This window comes from Theropithecus gelada, chromosome 1 (assembly GCF_003255815.1).
Source record: "Theropithecus gelada isolate Dixy chromosome 1, Tgel_1.0, whole genome shotgun sequence".
In the NCBI taxonomy this organism is placed as follows: Eukaryota; Metazoa; Chordata; class Mammalia; order Primates; family Cercopithecidae; genus Theropithecus; species Theropithecus gelada.
The window spans coordinates 145,293,620-145,320,900 of record NC_037668.1 but is presented as its reverse complement, the minus strand read 5'-3'; the positions used below and the strand labels follow the sequence as shown (position 1 = coordinate 145,320,900).

At 40.4% G+C, this 27,281-nt stretch overlaps 1 protein-coding gene and 1 pseudogene across 2 annotated transcripts in view; both read right to left on the bottom strand.

Moving 5' to 3' along the window:
* Window positions 1-6,670, bottom strand: part of RAB3GAP2 (RAB3 GTPase activating non-catalytic protein subunit 2) — a 118,976-nt gene extending 112,306 nt beyond the window's left edge. The window contains exon 1 of the mRNA XM_025376852.1: window positions 5,929-6,670. Coding sequence (XP_025232637.1) covers window positions 5,929-6,043 — 115 coding nt within the window. The 5' untranslated portion in view covers window positions 6,044-6,670. The remainder of the gene's footprint in view (window positions 1-5,928) is intronic.
* LOC112619064 lies at window positions 381-1,814 on the bottom strand (annotated as a pseudogene). The gene has a single exon (XR_003118165.1). The product of XR_003118165.1 is annotated as an aurora kinase A pseudogene (transcript).
* Window positions 6,671-27,281: the final 20,611 nt, after the last annotated feature.

Genomic DNA, 27,281 nt, shown 5'->3' with positions numbered 1-27,281 from the left:
AGAAGGTGGGGTGGGACAGTAGGCACTTTCACAGGTACATGTGGAAAATGATTTACTTAAAATCATCTGTTCCCAAGCAACCTTTAAAAATTTCCACGATCCCAAGGTACTCTTACTTCAATCTAAAGACCCTGCTACTGAATAAAATCTAAACTCCTTCACCAACCTCTTCAATTTTATCTCTTATCATATCCCACCCTCCCACCACAATTTACTATTTGCAGCTTTCTCAATCCCATACTGTTTCACATCTGTTGTCTATCTTCTCTCCATCTGATGGACACCTTTAAACTATTAATGTGAAAATATCACCTCCTATATGAAGACTTCCTGGGTTTCCTGGATAGACTAGACCAACACTCCTTCTCCCCGCACGATTCCTAAGAATGTTTGCTAGTTGATTCTTTGTTTTGGCAATTTGATGGTTTTGATGAATTTGCTGTGATCCAGGGGTATTCAAGTACTTCTCTGAGCACTAGCCTCTGGCTGGGATTATACTTCAACAGTCTTGAAATGAGGTCCCTGGCTCCCTCTGTTACAAAGTCAGGGAATGTGAATTCTCAACTGATGATATTCTTTTGTAGGTCTCTTGGTATGTGTCTGCCTTAAAAGGAGGCTTCCCAACTAAAAATTCATAGCAAAGAACTCCAAGGCTCCAGAGATCCACCTTCTCATCATGCATCTGACCTTCAATCATTTCGGGGGGCAGGTAGTCCACGGTGCCATAGAGAGTGGTCCTCCCGGAAGATGGAGCATGTACTGACCACCCAAAATTTGCAATGTTAAGCTATCCAGCTGATCCAAGAAGTAAGTTTTCTGGCTTAATGCCTCTATGAATAGCTGTCTTTGAATGACAGTAAGACAGGGCATTTGCCAGTTCTGTGATATAAGTAGCAGTTCTCTGCTCATCAAACTTCGAAAGTTTCTGAAGTTCTCTATTGACTGTTTCAAGTGGTGTATATTCCAGAATTAGGTAGACTCTGGTGGCATCATGGAAATAACCATACAGTCTGATTATATCAGGATGTTGAAGGTAGGACTGTATTTCTACTTCTCTTCTGAGTTGATGCTCCAATCCTGCTTTCTCTAGCTGAACTTTAAATAACACTTTAAGAGCCAGAATAAACTTGCTTTGTTTTTCTCTTGCCAAATAAACATTACCAAACTTTCCTTTACCCAGAAGGTGACCAATTTCAAAGTCTTCCAAAGCCCATTGCCTCTTTTTTGATTCTTCATTTTTCTGTTTTGATGCCAGTTCCTCCTCAGGATTATTTTCAGGTGCCGACAGCGGGGGCTGCTTGCTCTTTTGGGTGTTATTCAGTGGCCTGGAGACAGGATGAGGTACACTGGTTGCCTGCAATTGCTTCTGCCTCTGATTCTGAACTGGCTTGTGACTGGAGACAAGCTTTTGTGCTTGCAAAGGAACACGCTGGGAAGAATTTGAAGGACACAAGACCCACTGAGCCTGGCCACTATTTGCAGGTAATGGATTCTGACAAGGAAATTGCTGAGTCACGAGAACATGTTTTGGACCTCCAACTGGAGATGTAGCCTTAACAGGCCCTGAAATGTAGTTTTCTTTAGATTGGTCCATGATGCCTGTGACCCTAGGACCTCAGTCTTCCAAGAGCTCAGCCCAATAAAAGTACTTTTAAACCAACTGATACACCTCTATAATTCACAAGTAATTGGGGTGTTTTATGTTTTTACATATCCTCTAGAGATGAGCTGGGTTAAGAAATTAAAACTATATCAGCTTAAAAAATTTAAGATGATCTCATGATTTCTGCTTCCCAATAAACATTTATAACATTAATAAATAAAGTGAAGAAAAGCAAAGGCAAATACCATCAGCAGTTTAAGTCAGGTCCCATTTACCTGCTCTGCTAATTTCATTTTTTATCTGTAAAATTTCACTGTACAAAAGTTTACATTCAAAACTCTTTATATTACGGCTTGGCCTAGCCTATCTTAAAAGTGCTCAGAACACTTACATTAGCCTATAGTTGGGCAAAATCTTCTAACACAAAGTCTATTTTATAAGGAAGTGTTGAAAATACCTCATGTAATTTCTTGAATACTGTACACTGTAGAGTACAGTCTCTCATATTTGCTGCTGCTACCCAGCATCACAAAAGAGTATCTTACCCATTGTATCACTAGCTCTGGAAAAGATCGAGGTGCAAAACTTGAAGTATGGTTTCTATAAAGTACACATTGCTTTCACATTACTGTAAAGCTAAAAAATTGGAAGCCAAACCATCATAAGTGTGAGATCATCTGTACAGGTTTTGCAAAGGGCCTCACTGGTGAAGAGGTCCATTCTGTTCATTTTCCACATGAATTGATCATAGCCACAATAATATCAACATACACAAACTCAAGAATTTGATTTAGAAGAGTAGTACATTAAACCGTATTTGTAAATCTATAGGTATAGTGCAAATTAATCTAGATGTTTGGGGTATATTTATATCCCCAACTGCCTGTGTAAGTTGGACACATATTCAATCTGTATGTACCTGAGTTTTAGCACCTATAATTGTGCCATACTATATTATAGCCATTAGCCACATTTGGCTACTTAAATTTAAATTAATTAAAATTAACTTGAATTTTAAAAATTCAGTTCCTCAGTTGCACTCGCCACATTTCAAAGGCTCAATAAACACATGTGCCTACAGGTTACCATACTGGACAGTATAGATATAATGATGAAAATAAACAGGATGATATGACGGACAATAACAAGTGGGAACAAGGGGGTTGTATTGACTACTTTAGATCAGGTGGTCAGAAAAGGCTGCCCTGAGTTGACATTTGAGCTGAGACTTGAATGACAAGATGCAACTAGCATGCAAAGATCTGCAAAAAGCATCCAAGGCATAGACAACAGTGAGGGCAAAAACCTCAGCCACAAATGTGGGTGGCTGGTTTAACAACAAAAAAGAGTGTCTGAAGCATAAGAAATAAGGGGAGAGGTGTATAAGGTCCAAGAAATGGCAGGAAGCAGAGTCTCAAGGGCCCTATACACCATTTAAGAACTTTGGATTTTATGTTAAGTGCAATCAAAAACCATACAGGGTTATAAACAGGGCAATGTTAGGCTGGGTGCGGTGGCTCATGACTGCAATCCCAGCACTTTGGGAGGCTGAGGCAGGTGGATCACAAGGTCAGGAGTTCAAGACCAGCCTGGCCAACATAGTGAAACCCCATCTCTACTAAAAATACAAATATTAGCCGGGCATGGTGGCGCATGCCTGTAGTCCCAGCTACTTGGGAGGCTGAGGCAGAAGAATTGCTTGAACCCAGGAGGTGGAGGTTGCAGTGAGCCAAGATCATGCCACCGCACTCCAGCTTGGGCAACAGAGTGAGACCTCATATCAAAAAAAAAAAAAAAAAAAAAAGAAAAGAAAAGAAAAGAAAAGAAAAAAGGCAATGTTGTGATCTAAATTATGTCTTAAAAGCTCACTCTACCTACTGTTGAGAATTATTATGGGAAACCAAGAGCAAAAGCAGGAAGATCTGCTAGAAGAAGACACATATCATATCATAGCCCAGGTTGAGAAAAGATCATGGCCTAGACCAGGAGAGTGGTAGAAGGATAAAGAAAATCTGTTCCTTTTTTCTACATTCCCTATCTACAATCCTGCATCTGCTATCCTTCACAGCCAAGCTCCTTGAAATAGTATACTTCACTTTTTAACCCCTTATCCTATAAATATGCTTTCTGCCTCCACTATCCTACTGAAACTGTCCTAAGGTCCAAGTTACTTCCACCTTCCCAAAACCAATGAGCACTTTTCTATCCTTTTCTTACCTGACCTCTGCTGCATTTGCAAAACTGCTGACTATTCCTCACCTTCATCAAGTTCTCGCCTTCCTCAGCTCCAAGGGCCTTACTCTCACCTGATTTTCCTCTTTCTTTTACTCCTTCTCAGTCTTCTTCCCAGTAACCTCTACTTGACTTTTAAACACCAGTGCTCCTCTAAGTTTACAGCTTTAGTACTCAGTGCATTTCACAACATACATAATCCTTGAGACTGAATTTACAGTTTTTGCTGTTAGCTCCCCAATTAACGTCTCTGGCCCAGTACTCCCTACTGTTTAGACTATCTATATCTGGTGTTCAACCAGATGTCCTTACTTGGACATACTGTAAACATTTACAATGCGAAAGGTTGAAAATCTGTATCCTTTATTCTCTTATTATATACACTTGTCCAAACCACAAGCCAAAGACTTCCTAAACTCCCCCTCACTTACTAGTTACAATGCCCATCACCAGACCTTCAGAAGGTCCTGCAGATTCTAACTCCTTTATGTCTTTCTAATCTAGTCCTTCATCTTCATCCTGCTAAGGTTCTTAATTCAAGCTCATATCATTTCTTGCTTGGATTACTCGAAGAGCTTCCCGATCCATTTCCCTTCTTCCAATCTCTCCTCCACTTTGCTACCAGAGCACATTACGGGTCTTCAACAAACGTTGTTGATTACATTAAGTACAAATCTGACAATGTCATTTCTCTACTTAAACTTTCAGAGAATCGCCACAACTTTCACAAGGCTTCTCATGGTCTAGCTCCTTATCACTATTACTGCCTCATTGCCCCAATTCTTCCTCTCCCATCCTCCTCTCTGGCCACTCAGCTTTTCTTAGTTCTCTAAATACCATGCCATTTCAGTCCTTCCTCTGCACATGCTATTACCGCTCCTTTACTCCTCTAACTAGTACTTCAAAGGTAGGCTTAAGTATCACCACTTGAAGAAAATGCCTCACATCTATCTCAATCACATTGAATGGAAGTTAGTGATTTGTCTGTAAACCATAAGTTCCTAGAAGCAGGGTCCACCAACCTTATTTGGTTTGTAGCACCAATGACTGGCACAGAGTATGTAATCATTCACAGATGGGTTTGATTTGATATCTTCTAATTTTTTTTTTAAAGGGAGAAGAGCTTAGTGGGCCTTATATCACCGTTCCGGCATAGCACAGAGTGAGAACGCTGTACTACAAAGCCAAATGTGCTTCATGTTGGAAATGCAAAAATAAAATAAAATAAAATAATACACAAGGCACACCCTTTCAAAAGATGAAATGTAGGAAATTCTGAGAGCCTATGTAGTATCTAAGAAACCAGCCTTGGAACTTTATACTACGTGGGGAAAGGCTTATTTAACACTTTGATGATAAAAATAGGTGGAAGGCTTCTCATCCCAATAAAGCAAATTAACCTTTCTTGGCTATGTCACTGTAATTTTAGTTCCTAATGTAGATTCTCGTTCACTTCCCGACAGGTTATTTTCCTTCTTTGAGAGACTCTTACCACCTTAAGAGTCACTCATTTGTCAGTCAGCCATTTGTTCTCAAAATCTGAATGGGGGAAACGCGGATGAAAGAAGGGAGAGTGTGGGGGGATGGTCAACACTTTCGGAACGGGAGGTGGCAGAAGGCCACAGTCCCCGGGATGGAAGAGTGGGCGCTGGGGCAATACCAGAGTGGAGCGCTGACATGTGGCAAGGAACGGGGAGGATGCGATCACGGAGCAGGCAACATGAAACAAGGGACGACCCCAGGCTGAAGATGGGAGACGGAGAAGATACTCAGAGAGAAAGCTAGGAATGTGGGGGGAGGGGGGAGGGGGGAGGGAGGAAGTGGTGATAGGCAGAGGCGAGAGGAAACGAGACGCAGTTTTGGGCCAGGGATCAGAGGGGCTGAGGAGAATAGCTGGGTCGAGAGGAAGACAACACAAATGGGGCTTCAGGACGAGGTGGGCAGGGGGTCATCCCGGAACAGAGGGGAGGCACGGGGAGAACTGGGGGTCCAGAGGGCAGAGGCAGGAGGCGCAGAGCGAGTAGGAGACCCGAACCCGCCGAGCAGAGGCCGTGGGTGACGGGGGAAGGAACGGCGAGGCGAGAGGCACTTACTGGGGTCCCTCCGCAAGGCGCCGCTGGGGATCTCCTCCCGCAGGTGAGGAAAGAGGAAGTCCCGGGCGGCCTGGAGGTCCTGGAAGTAGCAGAACTGGACAATGGAGCAGGCCATGGCTCCGGGGAACCCCACTACGGCACTCACCTTACCTCACCACGCCCTGCCCCCTCCACCCCACTGCGGCCGCCGCCGAGCCCCAATAGCTCTAGCCAAGCAGAAGGCGGAGAAACCAAACCGGAAGCTGTCACTGACACGGGTCCGCTGTCTCGGAGTACTGCGCAGGCGCAGGCTGGCCCAGGCGCCTAGGGAGGGCTGGCCCGGGTCACGTGACTAGGGCGCCGCTGCTGCAGGTGGAGCCAAAGTCTACGTGGAGGCTTGGGGCAGATTTTCAGTCCCAGTTCTGCGTCTACACCAAGGAATGAACCCTTTCATTCATTCTGGCTTTTAGCCAGAGGTGTTCTAATTGGACTTGTCCGCGCAGGCCTTTGACTCATTCAACCAATCTTATTGATGCCCTAATATTGGCACGATCTTGATGTTTCACAGAAAATAATTCGTTTTAAACTAGTGGCAGGCCAGTGGGGGACTGTATCCTGCAAGAGTCGGATTTTGAAAAGATTAATTGCTCTTCCGGAGATTAGCCCCGTCAAGGCTGGCTTTAAATGCTCCTGCTATAAATTTCCATAGTACTATGCAAGCCCAATATAGTACGTGTTAAAGTGTATTGTACTCTTACGTTTTCATTATTCATTTGGTTTTTCATTCATGCATTCATCCATCCATTCAACAAATATTTGTTAGTCTTTTAAATGCCAGCCACGCAGGGTGCTGAGCATTAGAGAACAAAAGAGAAGAAATACCTTTTCCCAGAAAGTTAGAATTCTAGTGACTGATACAGGCAGTAAGAAATTAATTACAGTAGTTCACTTTATTCCAAGGGTATATGTTCTAAGACCCCCAGTGGATGACTGAAACCATGGATAGTACTGAAACCTATGTATGTGTGTTATATTTTTACCTGTACATACGTATGATAAAGTTCAATTTATAAATTAGGCACAGTGAAATATTAACAATAACTAATAATTAAAATGAATAATGTGGAAAATGAACCCATGGATAAAAGGGGGGACTACTGTACTCAACTATTTAACTGAAATTGTGATCATGCTAGTAAGTGCTTCATAAATATTTGCTGAAGAAATAAATGGAATGTGTACAAAAGTAAATAGAATAACCTGTTTCTTTTACAAAGCACTCTTTTTGAAAGTACTTTACATTGTCCATTTGGAAAGTCACAAATACCATCTAAAAATAGTGTGTCTTATCTCATTTTTTAAATGAAGAAATTGAGTCGTCTCTGAGCAGACTTTAAGTTATTTTTCCAAAAAGTAAAAACAAAAAAATATATTTTAATGTGAACACAAAGACCTGTAGGCACATATTCCCCAAAGGAAACTTAAAGAGGCCATCCACTTTGTATGAGAAAATGGCACAGGAATAAATGGAAAGCAAGTGGATGGGGTCCAGAGCATCCATTTCTGTCTGTCCTGTGGACATAAACACTTAATCCTAATAATATAACAACTATAATTTAGTACCTAGGTTCCTACTCCATTATTTCCTACTTCTAGAGTAGGATGCTCTTCACAAAATAGGGCAGGCAATTTCTATGTTATCAGGTTAACAGGAATCAGTTCTTCACCTATAAAAGGCAGTTGAATCAGACATGCTGTAAGGTCCCTTTAAGCATCAGGGACCTATACTTCTGTAATCAAAGCTTTCAGAAAAGGCAAGCTGCCGGTGCTCCCTTCTTCCATCTGAAGAAATGCAATGTTTCCTCAGATCAACACTAACTAGAATAATCCAGCCCTGATATGATTATTCCCTAAAGTCCAGCACCAATCCCAAACTAACCTAAAATTTAAATTTAGATTCTTAGTGTTACTGGATGAATAACGAACACATGACTCTTTCTGGAAGGGGACTGTCATTCCTTGAAAACCATTCAAGTTCCTATTCAGGTAAATGCATTTTATGGAAGTAATCGCTGTTGGCTGATTCTGCTGGCCTTTGTTCTGCCCTGAGGCATTCATATGTCCCCTGTGGTGGTCATTGAATTTCATTACTGTGTTGGCTCAGTTTTAATGGTGAAGTCCCTGACTTCCTTCCAAGTACTGTTGAAAGGGTTCATTCATGGATGTTTTTAAGGACTTTAGATACCCTTCACAGAAATTACAACACATTCATGAACTGAACTCTTCCCCCAGGAAGTTGTAACGCTGCAGGGGAGATGCCTCTGGAGTTCTGCTACCATGGTTTCTGTAGCATGTGGGAGGATTGCATCAGACAGTGAATATCACTTATTCCACAGTCATAAGAAAGCACATTGCAAAAATGTGCAGGCCTTACATATCCCAGCATTGACAGTGTCTTTCTGAGGTCTGGGTTCAGGAGGTAGGAAAAGCACTGTGACCAAAATAACAGCAGGATGAGTCCAGGTACTAATGTGAACTTCCTCCATTATCCATTAGTGTGAGTCAGAGCACTGATGACTGCTGTTAAGAGAGAGATATGTGCTCATTTTCTCTTGCCACCACCATGTAAGAAGAGCCTTTCATCTCCTGCCATGATTCCAAGGCCTCCCCAGATATGTGGAACTAGTGATACAGAGATGTGACCCAACATGTCTACCTACAGGGAGGAGGTGTGGTTTTTACTGGAATATACTGGCAAGCAAAAGTTCTCTCCTTTTGGCTTTCTCCCTGCTTCTGAAACACATTCCTTTCCAGGAATGCGTGCTTTCTGAGGTAGACAAAAGAAGAGTTGTTCAAGTTAATAAAAAGGTCGAGGGGTGGCGCCAAGATGGCCAAATAGGAACAGCTCCAGTCTGCAGCAACCAGCGTGAACGACACAGAAGGCAGGTGATTTCTACATTTCCAACTGAGGTACCGGGTTCATCTCACTGGGGCTTGCCAGAAAAGTGGGTGCAGCCCACGGAGCAGGGCAGGGCATCGCCTTACCTGGGAAGCCAAGGGATCAGGGAATTCCCTTTCCTAGCAAAGGGAAGCCATGACAGACAGCACCTGGAAAATCGGGACACTCCCACCCTAATACATCGCTTTTCCAACAGGCTAAAGAAGAATTGTTCAAGTTAATAAAAAAGTCGAGGGGTGGCGCCAAGACGGCCGAATAGGAACAGCTCCAGTCTGCAGCTCCCAGCATTAACAACGCAGAAGACGGGTGATTTCTACATTTCCAACTGAGGTACCAGGTTCATCTCACTGGGGCTTGCCAGACAAGTGGGTGCAGCCCACGGAGCAGAGCAGGGCATGGCCTCACCCACCTAATTGGGGAATTCCCTTTCCTAGTAAAGGGAAGCCATGACAGCACCTGAAAAATTGGGACACTCCCACCCTAATACATCGCTCTTCCAATGACCTTAGCAAAAGGCACACCAAGTGATTATATCCCGCGCCTGGTTCGGAGGGTCCCACACCCATGGAGCCTCGCTCACTGCTAGCACAGCAGTCTGAGATCGAAGAGGGAGGCTGGGGAAGGGGCATCCACCATTCCACCATTGCTGAGGCTTGAGTAGGTAAACAAAGCAGCTGGGAAGCTCAGACTGGGTGGAGCCCACCTCAGCTCAAGGAGGCCTGCCTGCCTCTGTAGACGCCACCTCTAGGGGCAGGGCACAGCTGAACAAAAGGCAGCAGAAACTTCTACAGATTTAAACGTCCCTGTCTGACAGCTTTGAAGAGAGTAGTGGTTCTCCCAGCACGGAGTGTGAGATCTGAGAATGGACAGACTGCCTCCTCAAGTGGGTCCTTGACCCCCGAGTAGCCTAACTTGGAGGCATCTCCCAGTAGGGGGGCGACTGACACCTCGTAAGGCCAGGTGCCCCTCTGAGATGAAGCTTCCAGAGGAAGGAACAGGCAGCAACATTTGCTCTTCTGCAGCCTCCAATGGTGATACCCACGCAGACAGGGTCTGGAGTTGACCTCCGGCAAACTCTGACAGACCTGCAGCTGAGGGTCCTGACTGTTAAAAGGAAAACTAACAAACAGAAAGGACATCCACACCAAAACCCCGTCTGTACGTCACCATCATCAAAGACCAAAGGTAGATAAAACCACAAAGATGGGGAGAAACCAGAGTGGAAAAGCTGAAAATTCTGAAAATCAGAGTGCCCTTTTCCTCCAAAGGAACTCAGCTCCTCGCCAGCAATGGAACAAAACTGGATGGAGAAATACTTTGACAGTCGAGAGAAGAAGGCTTCAGATGATCGGTAATAACAAACTTCTCTGAGCTAAAGGAGGATGTTTGAACCCATTGCAAAGAAGTGAAAAACCTTGAAAAAGAGTAGACAAATGGTTAAATAGAATAAACAGTGTAGAGAAGTCCTTAAATGACCTGATGGAGCTGAAAACCATAGCACAAGAAGTATGTGACGCATGCAAAAGCTTCAGTAGCAGATTTGATCAAATGGAAGAAAGGGTATCAGTGATTGAAGATCAAATGAATGAAATGAAGTGAGAAGACAAGTTTAGTGAAAAAAGAGTAAAAAAAAAAAAATGAACAAAGCCTCCAAGAAATATGGGACTATGTGAAAAGACCAAATCTGCGTCTGATTTGTGTACCTGAAAGTGAAGGAGAGAATGGAACCAAGTTGGAAAACACTCTTCAGGACACTATCCAGGAGAAATTCCCCAACCTAGCAAGGCAGGCCAATATTCAAATTCTGGAAATGCAGAGAATACAACAAAGATACTCCTCGAGAAGAGCAACTCCAAGGCACGTAATTGTCAGATTCACCAAAGTTGAAACAATGGAAAAAATGTTAAGGGCAGCCAGAGAAAAAGGTCGGGTTACCCACAAAGGGAAGCCCATCAGACTAACAGTGGATCTCTCAGCAGAAACTCTACAAGGCAGGAAAGAGTGGGGGCCAATATTCAACATTCTTAAAGAAGATAATTTTCAACCCAGAATTTCATATCCAGCCAAACTAAGCTTCATAAGTGATGGAGAAATAAAATACTTTATGGACAAACAAATGCTGAGAGATTTTCTTACCGCCAGGCCTGCCCTACAAGAGCTCCTGAAGGAAGCATTAAACATGAAAAGGAACAACCAGTAGCAGCCACTGCAAAAACATGCCAAATAAGACCATCGATACTAAGAAGAAACTGCATCAAATATTGAGCAAAATAACCAGCTAACATCATAATGACAGGATCAAATTCACACATAACAATATTAACCTTAAATGTAAATGGACTAAATGCTCCAAATAAAAGACACAAAATGGCAAATTGGATAAAGAGTCAAGACCCATCAGTGTGCTGTATTCAGGAAACCCATCTCACGTGCAGAGACACACATAGGCTCAAAATAAAGGCATAGAGGAAGATCTACCAAGCAAATGGAAAACAAAAAAAAGCAGGGGTTGCAATCCTAGTCTCTGATAAAACAGACTTTAAACCAACAAAGATCAAAAGAGACAAAGCAGGTCATTACATAATGGTAAAGGGATCAATTCAACAAGAAGAGCTAACTATCCTAAATATATATGCACCTAATACAGGAGCACCTAGATTCATAAAGCAAGTCCTGAGAGACCCAAAAAGAGATTTAGACTCTCACACAATAATAATGGGAGACTTTAATACCCCACTGTCAACATTAGACGGATCAATGAGACAGAAAGTTAATAAGGATATCCAGGAATTGAACTCAGCCCTGCACCAAGCAGACCTAATAGACATCTACAGAACTCTCCACCCCAAAACAACAGAATATACATTCTTCTCAGCACCACATCACACTTATTCCAAAATTGACCACATAGTTGGAAGTAAAGCACTCCTCAGCAAATGTACAAGAACAGAAATTATAACAAACTGTCTCTCAGACCACAGGGCAATCACACTAGAACTCAGGAGTAAGAAACTCACCCAAAACCGCTAAAGTACATGGAAACTGAACAACCTGCTCCTGAATGACTACTGAGTACATAACGAAATGAAGGCAGAAATAAAGATGTTCTTTGAAACCAATGAGAACAAAGACACAACATACCAGAATCTCTGGGACACATTTGAAGCAATGTGTAGAGGGAAATTTATAGCACTAAATGCCCACAAGAGAAAGCAGGAGAGATCTAAAATTGACACCCTAACATCACAATTAAAAGAACTAGAGAAGCAAGAGCAAACACATTCAAAAGCTAGCAGAAGGCAAGAAATATCTAAGATCAGAGCAGAGCTGAAGGAGATAGAGACACAAAAACCCTTCAAAAAAATCAATGAATTCAGGAGCTGGTTTTTTGAAGACATCAACAAAATTGATAGACTACTAGCAAGACTAATAAAGAAGAAAAGAGAGAATAATCAAATAGATAAAATAAAAATGATAAAGGGGATATCACTACCAACTCCACAGAAATACAAACTACCATTAGAGAATACTATAAACACCTCTACACAAATTAACTAGAAAATCTAGAAGAAATTGACAGAATAGTGGACACATACACCCTCTCAAGACTAAACTAGGAAGAAGTTGAATCCCTGAATAGACCAAGAACAGGTTCTGAAATTGAGGCAATAATTAATAGCCTACCAACCAAAAAGAGTCCAGGACCAGATGGATTCACAGCCGAATTCTACCAGAAGTACAAAGAGGAGCTGGTTCCATTCCTTCTAAAACTATTCCAATCAATAGAAAAGGAGGGAATCCTCCCTAATTCATTTTATGAGGCCAACATCATCCTGAAACCAAAGCCTGGCAGAGACACGACGAATAAAAAAGAAAGAATTTTAGGTCAATATCCCTGATGAACATCGATGCAAAAATCCTCAATAAAATACTGGCAAACTGAATCCAGCAGCACATCAAAAAACTTATCCACCACGATCAAGTGGGTTTCATCCCTGGGTTGCAAGGGTCATTCAACATATGCAAATCAATAAATATGATCCATCATATAAACAGAACCAAGACAAAAACCAGATGATTATCTCAATAGATGCCAAAAAGGCCTTCGACAAAATTCAACAGCCCTTCATGCTAAAAACTCTCAATAAACTAGGTATTGATGGGATGTATCTCAAAGTAATAAGAGCTATTTATGACAAACCCACAGCCAATATCATACTGAATGGGCAAAAATTGGAAGCATTCCCTTTGAAAACTGGCACAAGACAGGGATGCCCTCTCTCACCACTCCTATTCAACATAGTGTTGGAAGCTCTGGCCAGCGCAATCAGGCAAGAGAAAGAAAGAAAGGGTATTCAATCAGGAAAAGAGGAAGTCAAATTGTCCCTGTTTGCAGATGACATGATTGTATATTTAGAAAACCCCATCGTCTCAGCCCAAAACCTCCTTAGGCTGATAAGCAACTTAAGCGAAGTCTCAGGATAGAAAATCAATGTGCAAAAATCACAAACATTCCTATACACCAATAACAGACAAACAGAGCCAAATCATGAACGAACTCCCATTCATAATTGCTTCAAAGAGAATAAAATACCTAGGAATCCAACTTATAAAGGATGTGAAGGACTTCTTCAAGGAGAACTACAAACCACTGCTTAGCAAAATAAAAGAGGACACAAACAAATGGAAGAACATTCCATGCTCATGGATAGGAAGAATCAATATTGTGAAAATAGCCATACTGCCCAAGATAATTTATAGATTCAATGCCATCCTCATCAAGTTACCAATGACTTTCTTCACAGAATTGGGAAAAACTAAAGTTCATATGGAACCAAAAAAGAGCCTGCATTGCCAAGACAATCCTAAGCAAAAAGAACAAAGCTAGAGGCATCACACTACCTGACTTCAAACTATACTACAAGGCTACAGCAACCAAAACAGGTACTGGTACCAAAACAGATATATAGACCAATGGAACAGCATAGAGCCCTCGGAAATAATACCACACATCTACAGCCATCTGATCTTTGACAAACCTGACAAAAACAAGAAATGGGGAGAGGATTCCCTATCTAATAAATGGTGCTGGGAAAACTGGCTAGCCATATGTAGAAAACTGAAACTGGATCCCTTCCTTACACCTTATACAAAAATCAATTCAAGATGGATTAAAGACTTAAATGTTAGACCTAAAACCATAAAAACCCTAGAAGAAAACCTAGGCAATATCATTCAGGACATAGGCATAGGCAAGGACTTCATGATTAAAACACCAAAAGCAATGGCAACAAAAGCCAAAATTGACAAATTGGATCTAATGAAACTAAAGAGCTTCTTCACAGCAAAAGAAACTACCATCAGAGTGAACAGGCAACCTACAGAATGGGAGAAAATTTTTACAATCTACCCATCTGACAAAGGGCTAATATCCAGAAACTACAAAGTACTTAAATAAATTAACAAGAAAAAATCAAACAACCCCATCAAAAAGTGGGTGAATGATATGAACAGACACTTCCCAAAAGAAGACATTTATGCAGTTAACAGATATATGAAAAAATGCTCATCATCACTGGCCATCAGAGAAATGCAAATCAAAACCACAATGAGATAGCATCTCACACCAGTTAGAACGGTGATCATTAAAAAGTCAGGAAACAACAGGAGAGGCTATGGAGAATTAGGAACGCTTTTACACTGTTGGTGGGACTGTAAACTAGTTCAACCATTGTGGACGACAGTGTGGTGATTCCTCAAGGATCTAGAACTAGAAATACCATTTGACCCAGCCATCCCATTACTGGACATATACTCAAAGGATTACAAATCATGCTGCTATAAAGACACATGCACATGTATGTTTATTGCGGCACTATTCACAATAGCAAAGACTTGGAACCAACCCAAATGTCCATCAATGATAGACTGGATTAAGAAAATGTGGCATGTATACACCATGGAATACTATGCAGCCATAAAAAGGATGAGTTCATGTCCTTTATAAGGACATGGATGAAGCTGGAAACCATCATTCTGAGCAAACTATCTCAAGGACAGAAAATCAAACACTGCGTGTTCTCACTCATAGGTGGGAACTGAACAGTAAGAACACATGTACACAGGGTGCGGAACATCACACACCAGGGCCTGCTGGGGGGTGGCAGGGGGAGGGATAGCATTAGGAGATATGCCTAATGTAAATGACGAGTTAACGGCTGCAGCACACAAACATGGCCCATGTATACATATGTAACAAACCTGCACATTGTGCACATGTACCCTAGAACTTAAAGTAAAATTATAAAATGTAAAGAGAGAGAGAGAGAGAGAGAGAGATGTGCTACTAAGGAAGATAAGCAGCAGCCCCTTGCCAATCCTTAGCAGCAGCCTGAAGCAAAGGGGTTGAGTTGCAAGACGGGCACTAAACGAAGGTGTGAGAGAAAGAACAATGGACTTGGAGTCATGACCTTAGGAAATTCATATCACGTTTCTGGGACTTAGTTTCTTGATTTATAAAATGAAGAGCCTGGCCTCTAAAGTTCATCCCAAGGATAGGTAGGTTTTGGTAAGAGACTGGGAACGGCAAGTTCTGGGAGTTGGAATTGCTTAAAAGGAGTGGTCTGCGTAAGCACCCTAGTGAGAAGCTTGGGTCTGCAGGAAAAAAGGTGAGGGTACTGGACATCTCTAAGAGAAAGTAAGGGGAGCATAGCAAGGGGATGGAGAGTCCTTGAAGCCTTACTTCATAGCTGTGCTAAGGGTCATCCTTGAATTGAAGATTGAATGAGCAGAAGCAAGGGCTATTTATAATTATTATTCAACAAACACTTATGGAGTGCTTTTTACATTAAAGGTACTGTAGTAAGCACAGTAAGGCAATAAGGACAAGCGATCCAGAGATTCACTACCTAAAAACAGACAAACATAAATACTCTAAGAGCAGAGTGTGATGAGTACCACGGGTGGCTTTTGGATAAAGGGCAGTGGGAGAAATAAGGGAGAGATTAATTTAGATTCCTAGGCATGTCCCTTGGAAAAGAAGTAGTATGGAAGAGGTAGGAAAGGCACTAAACAAATTGGTTATTATAGAAAACTTCAAAATCCAAATAGTGAAAACAGCTTTGCAAAATTATGACTGCGACAGTGAAAGAGATGTAACTTAACTGACTTCATCTTGCTTCTAACCTCCAAACTGTCCTTGTTCATTCCTGGGCAGAAGGTGAACTAACTTTGAGAAAAAGTTAGTTTATAGTTTAAACAAAGACGATAACAGCCTTATCCCAAAGCAGACCTCCTTCTTGCCTGGGGACTAGATTGTCTTTGTAGGATTAACATTGGCCACAAGATTAAAAATTATGGTTTAGGAGTCATGCAGCTGGAGAGTCTGACCCTCCCTAAACTGCTCCTAAGACCAGTGCTTGAACTATTTTGCAGACCCTGCACTTGATGGATCAGCTGGCACCACCCAGATCAATAAACTGGCTCATCTGAACTTGTAGCCCCCATGCAGGAACTGACTCAGCAGAAGAAGACAGCTTCGACTCCCTATGATTTCATCCCTGACCAACCAGCACTCCTGGCTCACTGGCTTCCCCCACCCACCAAGCTATCCTTAGACAGTCTGCCCCCCAAATGCTCAGGGAGACTGATTTAAGTAATAATAAATCTCCAGTCCCCCTCACAACCAGCTCTGCGTGACTTACTCTTTCTCTTGCAATTCCCCTGACTTGGTGAATTGACTCTGTCTAGGCAGCGGGTAAGGTGAACCCCTTGGGCAGTTACAATAGTATGGTCTAGTCTTTTTCTGTGTGCAAGGTGTAGCCAATTGAAGATATTTTAAAGAAGATGTAGAAGTATGTGGGATGACTGAAGGCAGATAGACCCCTCTAGATGTCACAGCAATATTCTAAACGAGAAGTAATAACAGTGGAAAGGCAGTGCCTCTCTGGTGGCTGAATCAACAGAATTTTGGTTTACAGTTAGATATAGGTGTGGGAAGGGAAAATATGACCCAAGGTGATGTTCAAGTGTTCAGTCCAAAGTATTGGAAAGGTGGCAATGTCATGTCAGCAACCAAGATAGAGAATGTAAGAGGAGGAATGGCTTTGGGGCAAAAAAGAATAGGATGAGGCTGGGCATGGTGGCTCATGCCTGTAATCCCTGTGCTTTGGAAGGAAGAGGTGGGAGGAATTCATGAGGTCAAGAGTTCGAGATCAGTCTGGGCGGCATAGAGAGACCCTATTTCTACACAAAATTAAAATTAAAATTAAATTGTCTGGGCCTGGTGGTGCATGCCCATAATCCTAGCTACTTGAGAGGCTGAGTCACGAAGCTTGCTTGAGCCCAGGTTTGCGGTTACAGAGAGCTATGTTTGTGCCACTGCCTTCCAGTCTGGGTGACAGAGCAAGTGAGACTCTGTCTCCAAAAAAAAAGATAAATGGATAAATTCAGTGTTGGATTTGTTAAAATTGAAGTGCCCATGGAAGAGCTAAAGTTTGTTTTGTTTTTGTTTTTGTTTTTTTTTTAAAGTTATTTTCATAAGCTGAAGTTGGAAATTGGGATTGCAGAGGCCAGAGTTAGAACCTACCTATGGAAGTCTTCCACACAGAAATTATATTGAAGGGAGGAGATGAAAGTGCCAGTGGATTCTAGATGGCGTGAGAGCAGGATTGGATGAGGAAAACAGACTGGGAAGACTATCTTTTTTTTTTTTTTTTTTTTTTTTGGTACAGAGTCTTGCTCTGTCACCTGGGCTGGGGTGCAGTGGCACAATATTGGCTCACTGCAACCTTTGCCTGCCAGGCTCAAGTGATCCTCCAGCCTCAGCCTCCTGAATAGCTGGGACTATAAGTGCATGCCACCATGCCTGGCTAATTTTTGTGTTTTTTGAAGAGACAGCATCTCACTATGTTGCTCGCGCTGGTCTTGAACTGCTAAGCTCAAGGAACCTACCCTCTTTGGCCTCCCAAAGTGTTGGGATTACAGGCATGAGCCACCATGCCTGACCAACTGTCTATTTTTTTAGAGGTGGATGGAAAAAGAAGCTCTAACAAAAGAGATAAAAAAGACATAGTCAAAGAAGAAAACTGCACATGGTAAGACCACGCTACAAAAGCCAAGTGAGAAAGAAGACATTTTCACAAATTGGTAAACCTATTGTATTGAATTCAATAAAGAATTTAAGAAAGGAAAAGCCGAGAAGAGATGATTCCATTTGGTGAATAGGTAGTCACAAGTGATTGTCCGGTGTATAGAACAGCCAAACTCTGTTTCTTTTGCAGAAAATCTGTAACCTTCCTTCAGAAGTTGATTGTTTTTCTGATAGCCAGGGAAGAAAAGGTCATCTTTTTCTTTACGACTAAAATAGAGACAGAAAGAAGACTTTTCTTTTTGCTGGTATTGATCAGTTAGGAAAAGAAGAACTAGCTTCACTAAACATTGTGTTTTACTGCTTTTTTGAATGCAAGAAAATATATTTATATTTTCAGTATTTTCCAATATTTATACCTTTATTGGGCCAAAAATCTACTTTATTATTTATTTATTTATTTATTTATTTATTTATTTATTTATTTGAGACGGAGTCTCGCTCTGTCACCCAGGCTGGAGTGCAGTGGCACAATCTTCGCTCATTGCAAGCTCCGCCTCCCAGATTCACACCATTCTCCTGCCTCAGCCTCCAAGGAAAGAAGATATTAACATAGTTGGCTAACAAATGTAAGTGCCATAGTGCTTTTAAGTCTCCATCTTCTTAATTTTAATGTGTTTAGGACTTGTCAGTTTAAGTAAGCCACCGAATGTCAATGAGATTTGACATTAGTGGAAGAAATTACTAGTTGTTCATTATCCATTTCCCCTTTTGCTTTAGCAGGAGAACCCATATATTACTGGGACACTTATGTGCCCAGATTTGAAGACAAACCACATTTTCCAACCTCTCTTGACTCAACGTATCCATACACTATGTTCAGGCCAATGAAATAGAGCACAAATTGCTGGAATCATTGGGAGGGGTTTTCAGGAAGTTTACTTACAAGAGAGACTGCTAAGAAAAACTCTTTTGGCTCCTCCTTCCCCTTTCCTGTTTCCTACTTAAAATTGACCATGGCTGTAACTCCAGCATCCTTTTTAGACAATGAATTGACCTAAACTGTGGTGGAGCATGAAGACAGGAGCCTAAGTCTCCTCTGCTTTGTGGAGCTGCCATGCCAAGCTTGGACTGCCACATCTGGACTTCTTCCGTGTGACAAAATAAATCTGCATGTGTTCTAGCCACTGCTATTCTGGGTTTTCTGTTATTGTAGGTGAACCTAATCCTGACACAATATGACCTAAATAACGAGAGAAACTTTTGATCAAGGAAATTTGGTCTATTCCATGTATCTTCTTTAAATAAAAGCATTTTTATTTCTCTGATAGTCTTTTTCTCTAGCATAATTCAGATGAGATTAGACCAATTACCTGGATATTTTTAATTGTTTAAATATTTTTGGCTTCATTTGAACATAAAAATATGCCCCAAGGTGACCAAGTATTTCTTGTTTTCTTATTTTTAGCACAACTGAAATAGACTCTTAAAAGATTCTTTGAAGTAAAATAATGCCCCCCGTGTTGTTTAGCAGCTGAATGATGAGTTCCAATCAACAATTTCATAATGGAAAATCGAGGGAAGATTAGGAGCAGGGGAAACTGCTGGTTGGAGTTGTACATAAACTAAGACCACAGGTCTGAGAAGCCATTACCTTGTGATTTGTGAATAAAGTAGCTCCGTCCAACACCTTCCTTCGATTTCCTGTAGTTTCCTTACTCTGGACTACACTTTCTTTACAGGTTTCCCAAACCTTAGCTTCAGTGAAGCTGCAACCTCCTGATCCCTTTCTTCCTCTTTGATCTTTTTATTTTCTGAATATGTTACTACATCCTTGTTATCCTTCTCTATTCCTTCAGTCCCTTCCTCAAAGTCCCTTGTTTCAGACTCTTTTCTTTCTGCTAATGGTATCGCTCTTCTGTTGGTGAATAAGCTATGAACAGAAAGGATGAATATTTTTTTCCTCTGCTTGTTGACTAATCAGCCACCAAGTTCTATTGATTTAACTTTCAAAATATCTCTTGGATTGATCCTCTCCTGACATCCTCTTTTCCACCTCCTCACTGAGCTGTTTCGATAGCTTCCTCGGTCTTCCTGCCTTTGCTTCTGGGCTTTCCACCTCAATCATCCTACACATCGCTGCCAGATTTGTCTTCCTGAAGCATAATTCTAATCATATTATTTAGTAAATCTCCCCATAACACCTTCGTTTCTTCTTTAATTTATTCACTCATTTAAGAACTATTCTCTGGGTGCCCATTAGATGCCATGAATGGCTGGAGGCCCGAAGAATATCAATATAAGTAAGACCCAGTACTGGTGAAGGTACGGCTTACCAATACACAAGCAGGGATAATTACCAGGGAACAGAGCAAGAACAAAAACCACGGCCTTGGGATTCAGAAAAGACTTTTAAGAGGTAATATCTGAGCTGAGTCTTGAAAGCCAAATAGATTTTAGCTGGCTGACAAGGGCGTAAGGGAGAAACGAAAAAAATACCCTAGCAGAAGAAACATCATGACCAAAGGCCTGGAAGCAGAAGTAACTTGTGTGTACAGAGAAACAAAAGCAGCTTTTTCTAAAATGTGAAGTGTGACATTATGGTTGGGGCTGAGTCTACAGAGGTGGCCTGAGTGATTTTTAAACTTTGTCAGATTTCATTTCCTGTGGAATTTAAGGACTAAGCAACATATCTAAGTTTGCTTAAATATGAGAAATGTTTCCTTTGGTTCATTTTCTTCACTAATACCACTTTTCACATCTTGCTTGCAGCCTAAGGAGCTGCAGGGGAGGGACAAGGGTTTGTAGGTCCAGAGTCAAGGTGTGTTCCCAGCCCAGCTCCCCGTGGTGCCCTTGATCATTTACACTGGACTCTAGATTTGTGTTGAAGGTTGGCTTTCTGTTCCCCCTCGTGAAACCTTCACAGACTACTAGATGCCATAGCAGGCGAAGTTTCCCTTTAGTGCTCTGCTCAGTGTCTCCCTCTCTGAAGCTCTCCAATTTCCCCTCCTTACGTAGGTGACTGAGTGTTTTATTCTTCTTTATTCCAGCAGATGTGGTCAGTGTTAATTGTTCTGCTAGTAGCCACTAATTTGACTTGTATATAATCCTTGAATTTTAAAATCTTTTTTTTTTCAAATTCAATCCTTTCCACTATTCTAGTTACTTGGATCCCTCCTTTGTGGCCGTATTCTATTCTTTTCGATCTTTCTTGCACTGAAAGGCACTTGGAAGATTTGAACCACTCAAGACTGTAGACCTGCACAAAGGCATGCTGGAACATTAGAAAGTAGTTAATTACTGAAGATCTGCTATCCTCTTTTCCACCGAGCAAATGTTGAAATCCTTCTAAACGCAGTTCGAATATCACCTCCTTTGTGAAAAGCCTGACTCTACCAGGCAAAATTAGTCACTTTGGACTCCCGTAGCTTTTTCTTCTTTCCTTATAGAGACAAAGTCTTGCTGTGTTGCCCAGGCTGGAGTTCTGTGGCATGATAGTGGCTCACTGCATTATTGTAGCCTTGAACTCCTGGACTCAAGTGATCCTCCTACCTCAGCCTCCTAAGTAGCTAGGACTACAGGCGAACATCCCACTCCCCAACCCATAGCTTTTTAATCTATGTGTCTATTCTGAAACTTAACACCTTGACTCCTTGTGTTATGGTTTATCTGCATTACTGTCTCACCCACTAGATGGGGATATCCTCAAGGGGAGGAATTGTGATGTTTACCCTTGTGACATTCATTCATTCAACACATTTAAAATATATATACTGTGTACCAGGAGCAAAACATACACATGACTCATACCTAGTACAGAAAGAGGCACATATGTGTACTGATAGATAATACACTCCTATGACAGATAGATAAACAGGCAATTATAATTCATTTTTGAAAATGCAATGCTGCGAACAGTACACAGAAACAGTTAAGAGGGTCACCTCACTTTGGAGATTAGGGAGGTCTTCCTGTAGGAAGTACCATGTTAGCTAAGACTAGACCAAAGCCAGAAATAAATAGGATACAGGGTAGAATGGAAGCAGGGAGGCCAAACATTCTTAGATACAGAGGAAACAGCTCAAAACTCCATAAGTGAGAAGACAGTGTATTTAAGAATTAAATACCTTTCAGCTTGTCTGGAGCTAAAAAAAAAAAGACTGTTAACATGAGACTGGAGAAGTAAGGAGGGACAAAAATCATAAAATGACTCAAGGGCACAGACTATGTAGTTTATTTAAATTTCTTCCTCTCTCATGTATTTGTACTTATCAAACAGGTGGTTGGTTAATAAATGTTCATGGAAGGGAGCAAAGAAAAAAAGGAATGACCCAGCACTCCGGTGGGTGGTATATATTAGAAATAATATGAAATGCAGATTTTTGTCTGCCTTCAGTGTCATTGGATAGACAAGACGTTATCTGTCAACATCGGTAGATACTAGTCCCCATTTGATTTAATACCAAAAAGAGTCATACACGCAAGTGTGGTTAAGTCTGGAGAGATTGCTGTGACCAGGGATTACCAAGGGAGCCTATATCAACGAGATGGAACCTGAATTGCATCTGTAGGATGAGTATGGTTTAAGAATAAAAGAATAAAAAGGCCTTCTGGATCTTACCACATGAAGACGAAGGCATGAAGGGCAAGTAGAAAGAGGGAACAGATTTTTTGGGCAAACTTTTCTTGATTCTTTCTCTATTAGCTTCTGTTTAAGAGCTGTTTTGAGCACATCAAGGCGTTTGCTGAAAGGCACAAGAGCACTGGACAGAGGCCCTATCTAAAGAAGGTCTGTTCGTGGAATTAGAGCGCAAGGAGACTCAGCCTTATAAGCTTGACCTGAATGGAATTTACATTTTGGTATGGATTGGAGTTCTTTTTTAAAAGTGTGCAGAGACATGAATGTTTATTGTATACAGAGACTCGATGTTAATTGTTCAGCTAAAATAAATGCCATTTTCAAACAGGATCTTTTTTTTCTTTACAAAAGCAACTAAGTAATTTACCCTATAAATTGTAGGCAATATTTAACTGAGAAGATTCTGGAACAACAAGTCTATGGGCATTTACTTGGAGCCTGGGTAATGGAATTTGACTTGCTCTGTTCTGGCTAAGTCTTCTATTCAACGCTCTGGCATTTTTGCCTATCATCTTGTAAACACATTTTCCAGTTGCAGCTTGCATATCACAGTTGGATATTTTTGAATTTTATTTTTCAATGTTACTTTTCTTTTCATTTCTTTCTTTCTTTCTTTTTTTTTTTTTTTTGGAGATGGAGTCTCACTCTGTTGCCCAGGCTGGAGTGCAGTGGCACAATCTTGGCTCACTGCAACATCTGCCTCCCAGGTTCAAGTGATTCTCCTGCCTCAGCCTCCCAAGTAGCTGGGACTACAGGTGTGCACCACCATGCCCGGCTAATTTTTGTATTTCTAGTAGAGCCAAGGTTTCACCATGTTGTTCAGGCTGGTCTTGAACTCCTTACCTCAAGTGATCCTCCCACCTTGGCCTCCCAACGTGCTGGGATTACAGTCATGAGCCACCGTGCCCAGTTTAATTCTCTTTTAAAATTATGATCCCAGCTTCTGCAGAATTTCCAATGTTAGCGTATGAAATTATTTTCTCTGAATTTAATAGTTCACATTATGAAACTGAAATTTATTTTATCCTCATGGTTCTTTGTCTTTTAAGCTTTTTCAGTTTGGCATGCTTTTTTGTCTTTGCTATTGCTTGAAACACTTCCAAATTTAGAATAACCTATACATTTCATTATTGAGCTTTTTTTCTCATAGAAAACATTTTGAAGTTTGACCACCACATTCATGCTGTTCAGTTATAGACTATGACTTCAAAGTGCTGGCTTCAATGTAGAAGTTCAGTAAGTACTTGAGACAAATATTATGACCTGATTTATTATTCACCCTTGTACAACCTTCCTTTCAACAGGCTAGCCATATTATCTTTGCCTTATGATAATTTTGTCAGTTTTCAATCCTCCTTTCCAAGTAATTTGAATTAATATGCAAATAACATTTAATAACATATGATATAACATATTTTCTTCATTAGTTAATATTTATTGGCAATGGCATGTTGGAGGTGGCTCCTATCAGCTTACCAGAACTGACAACTTCTCAAAAAATTTGTAAGTCAGTTGCTTGCACCTTAGTATCCTGAAATCTGCCACAGTGGGAATATTTATACCACAGAAACTGGCAAACACTACAAATTAGGATTTGCCCTTTCTATCCTTGCCAAAGCCAGTCGTTAAACGCGTAGCAACACACTGCTGACTGTGATCAAGGTAATTTTTTAAAAAAAGATTTTTAACTTAATGTGTTTTTTTAATACATCACTTTTCAAAAAACAGTCTCAAATAGGCTCTGATGAACACCTGACATTTATTTTCACATGAAACTGATCCTATTCTGCACATATCTTACTTCCTGCTAAGCCTTACATAAATGTGTAAGATAGTATAGTTTGGCTCAAGCAAGGGCTCTTTCTAAAGCCACAACACCTTAAACCTGACTTCTAGCACTACCATATTTTAGTAATATAGCATCCAAGTTATTCTAATCTCTATAATCTCAATTTCATCACCTATAACATGAGGTTATTAACACTATATACATTGTACCTGCTTTGAAGATTGGAAAAGATAATTCATATAAACGATTTAGCACAGATTCTTTTTATTTTTTTCAGTGTTGGAGTCTTGCTCTGTTGCCTAGGCTGGAGTGCAGTGGTGCAATCATAGCCCACTGCAACCGCAAACTCCTGGGCTCGAGTGATCCTCCTACTTCAGCTTCTCAAGTAACTGTACCCAGCTAAGTTAAAAAAATTTTTTTTGTAAAAATAGGATCTCCCTATATTGTCCAGGGTGGTCTTGAATTCCTAGGCCCAAGTGATCCTTCTGCCACTGCCTCTCAAAGCACTGGGATTACAGGAGTGACACTGTGCCTGGCCTCAGCACAGATTCTTATTTTGTCTATCACAAAGAAATAAAGAAACATTGCCAGTTAAACCATAACATAACATTATTATTTGTAAAACACATCTCTATTTCAGAAGTGTTAAAATATGGGGAAATATATATTAAAATCAATGATATAGGACAGTAAACACTCAAATATTTTCTACAGTGAGAACATTGGACTCCATTTATTACAGGAATAATAGTTTGGAGGAATCTGGACTCAACTAATTACAAAAGAGTTCCCATTGGAATTACGTTAATACATTCCTAAGTATTACTATGACTTTGGTTTGTTTTATTTCTAAACTTTTGGACAAGTTTACACATTTTCTTTAAAAAGCTTTTAAGAAGTACCACGCTTTTCTGTGATCTTTTCAAAAGTATTTGAAGCGAATTAGTTAGTTTATTGGCATTAGCATCTCGAGCTCTACTTTATTCGGACTTGCCAGTCAGTTTGTATAAAATCACAAGTGGAGTTTATGTTAATAACTTATTTTTTAATAATCATGGCCTCTCTCCTCCCTAGGCTTTTCCAAATTTAAAAGTTTAGGGAAAATAAAAAACATTTCCAAAATTGTATGTGAGAGTCAAGGTAAATTATTTATTGATAACAATAGTATCTTAGTCCAGTTTCTGTCACTAGAACAGGATAGCATACACCGGGTAATTTATACAGAAAAGAAGTTTATATCTTACAGTTCTGGGGCCCGGGCAATCAAAGGGCATGGCTTTAGCATCTGGTTAGGGTCTTTGGGATGCATCATCCCATTGTGGAAAGATGGAAGAGCAAGCGATCATGTGCAAAAGAGAAAGCATGAGGGGCTGGGCTCACTTAATAACAACCTACTCTCAAGATAACTAACCCACTCCCACAATGATGGCATTAATCCATTCATGAGTATAGAGCCCTCGTGACCTAATTACTTCTTATGGGCCCCCACCTTTCAATATGGTCAGACTGGCAATTACATTTCAACATGAGTTTCAGAGGACAAATATATAAACCATGGCAAATAGTAACACTGAACTAAATTATTTGGTTCTCTCTTGCCAGTTAGATAATTTATATCTTATTGGAAACCATTTTAGTAATACATCTACCTGCTACTTAAAGGACAAAATTTAATTGTGACACTTGTGACCAATAATCAGGAATTATGTAAATTATGAATTCACTATGTTCAAAATACAACTGGTCCGCAGATAATTTATGGTAGCTCATGGCCTTAGTCATACCAACAAAGTCTTAAGCAATTGAACAATAACGTACATGGTAAAAAAATCTAGGAGGCAATAAACGCTGCTTCTTAAAAGGTCAAAAATCTAAGCAAATTGAAGAACGCAATTCACCGTAGAAATAATTTATCCTGAGTAAACTTTGTGTTTGAAAAGACAATAACAAGGATAATCATTTATAAGCAGCAAAATAAGATATAATTTGTTGTTACAGAATTTGAAAAGCAAGTGCCATAACCTTTAGATTGTCCAGTAGTTTCTTTTGAGACCAGTAATTTTAAAAATGTATCCCTGAAACAGCTTTGCTACTGTTACCAAATGCTTGATGAGTGATCATTTATATAGAAGAGGAATAAAAACAAGAAGCGTTTATTATTTAGTTTATGCTTTAAGTAACTCTAGGGGTCTCACACACTGGATGTCTCTTAACCTTTGGGATAAGGAAATGATTTGCTATTTAGTCAGATAAAATACTCTAATTTTGTGGTACATATAACCACTGTCAATTTTAAAAATTATTATCATTAATGATGATATGAAATCAGTATAAATTTTATGTATGGATATGAGCCACCCATATTTTATTTTTTAAAAACATGTGTAACCTTATCTCACATTTTATTAGCTAATTTAGCTCCATAGTATTAATCCTTTGGCATCCATTTGCATTCTATTTTAATTTGTCTATTCTGTTCCTCCTTCCTCCCTCTCCACCATCACATCATCCTCAAACACTCATTGTATACTCTGTGTGTATGACACTGTACTATAATATGCAGGCTTGCTGGATCTCAGACATTCTACCTAAATCACATTCCCGAAAAAACTTACCCTTTGGAGAACAATATTTTCTGTGAGGTGTGACATTAAACTCTGTAAACTAGCAAAATCCATTTGAGCTTTTTTTCAAAGAAATTAAATTTAAAAAGTGCTGAGATGTTAAGCAGTGGATAAAACAAGGGAGTAAATTATTCATAAATGTATTAATAAATATTTCAGTGCTAAATGGAGTCCTGGTTAATGTACATTAATATCTTAGTAAGTGGAGTTCTTTGAATGTTTTATATGTTACAATTTAAAGTATTTAGTATTATTGACCATGAATCTATAGATAA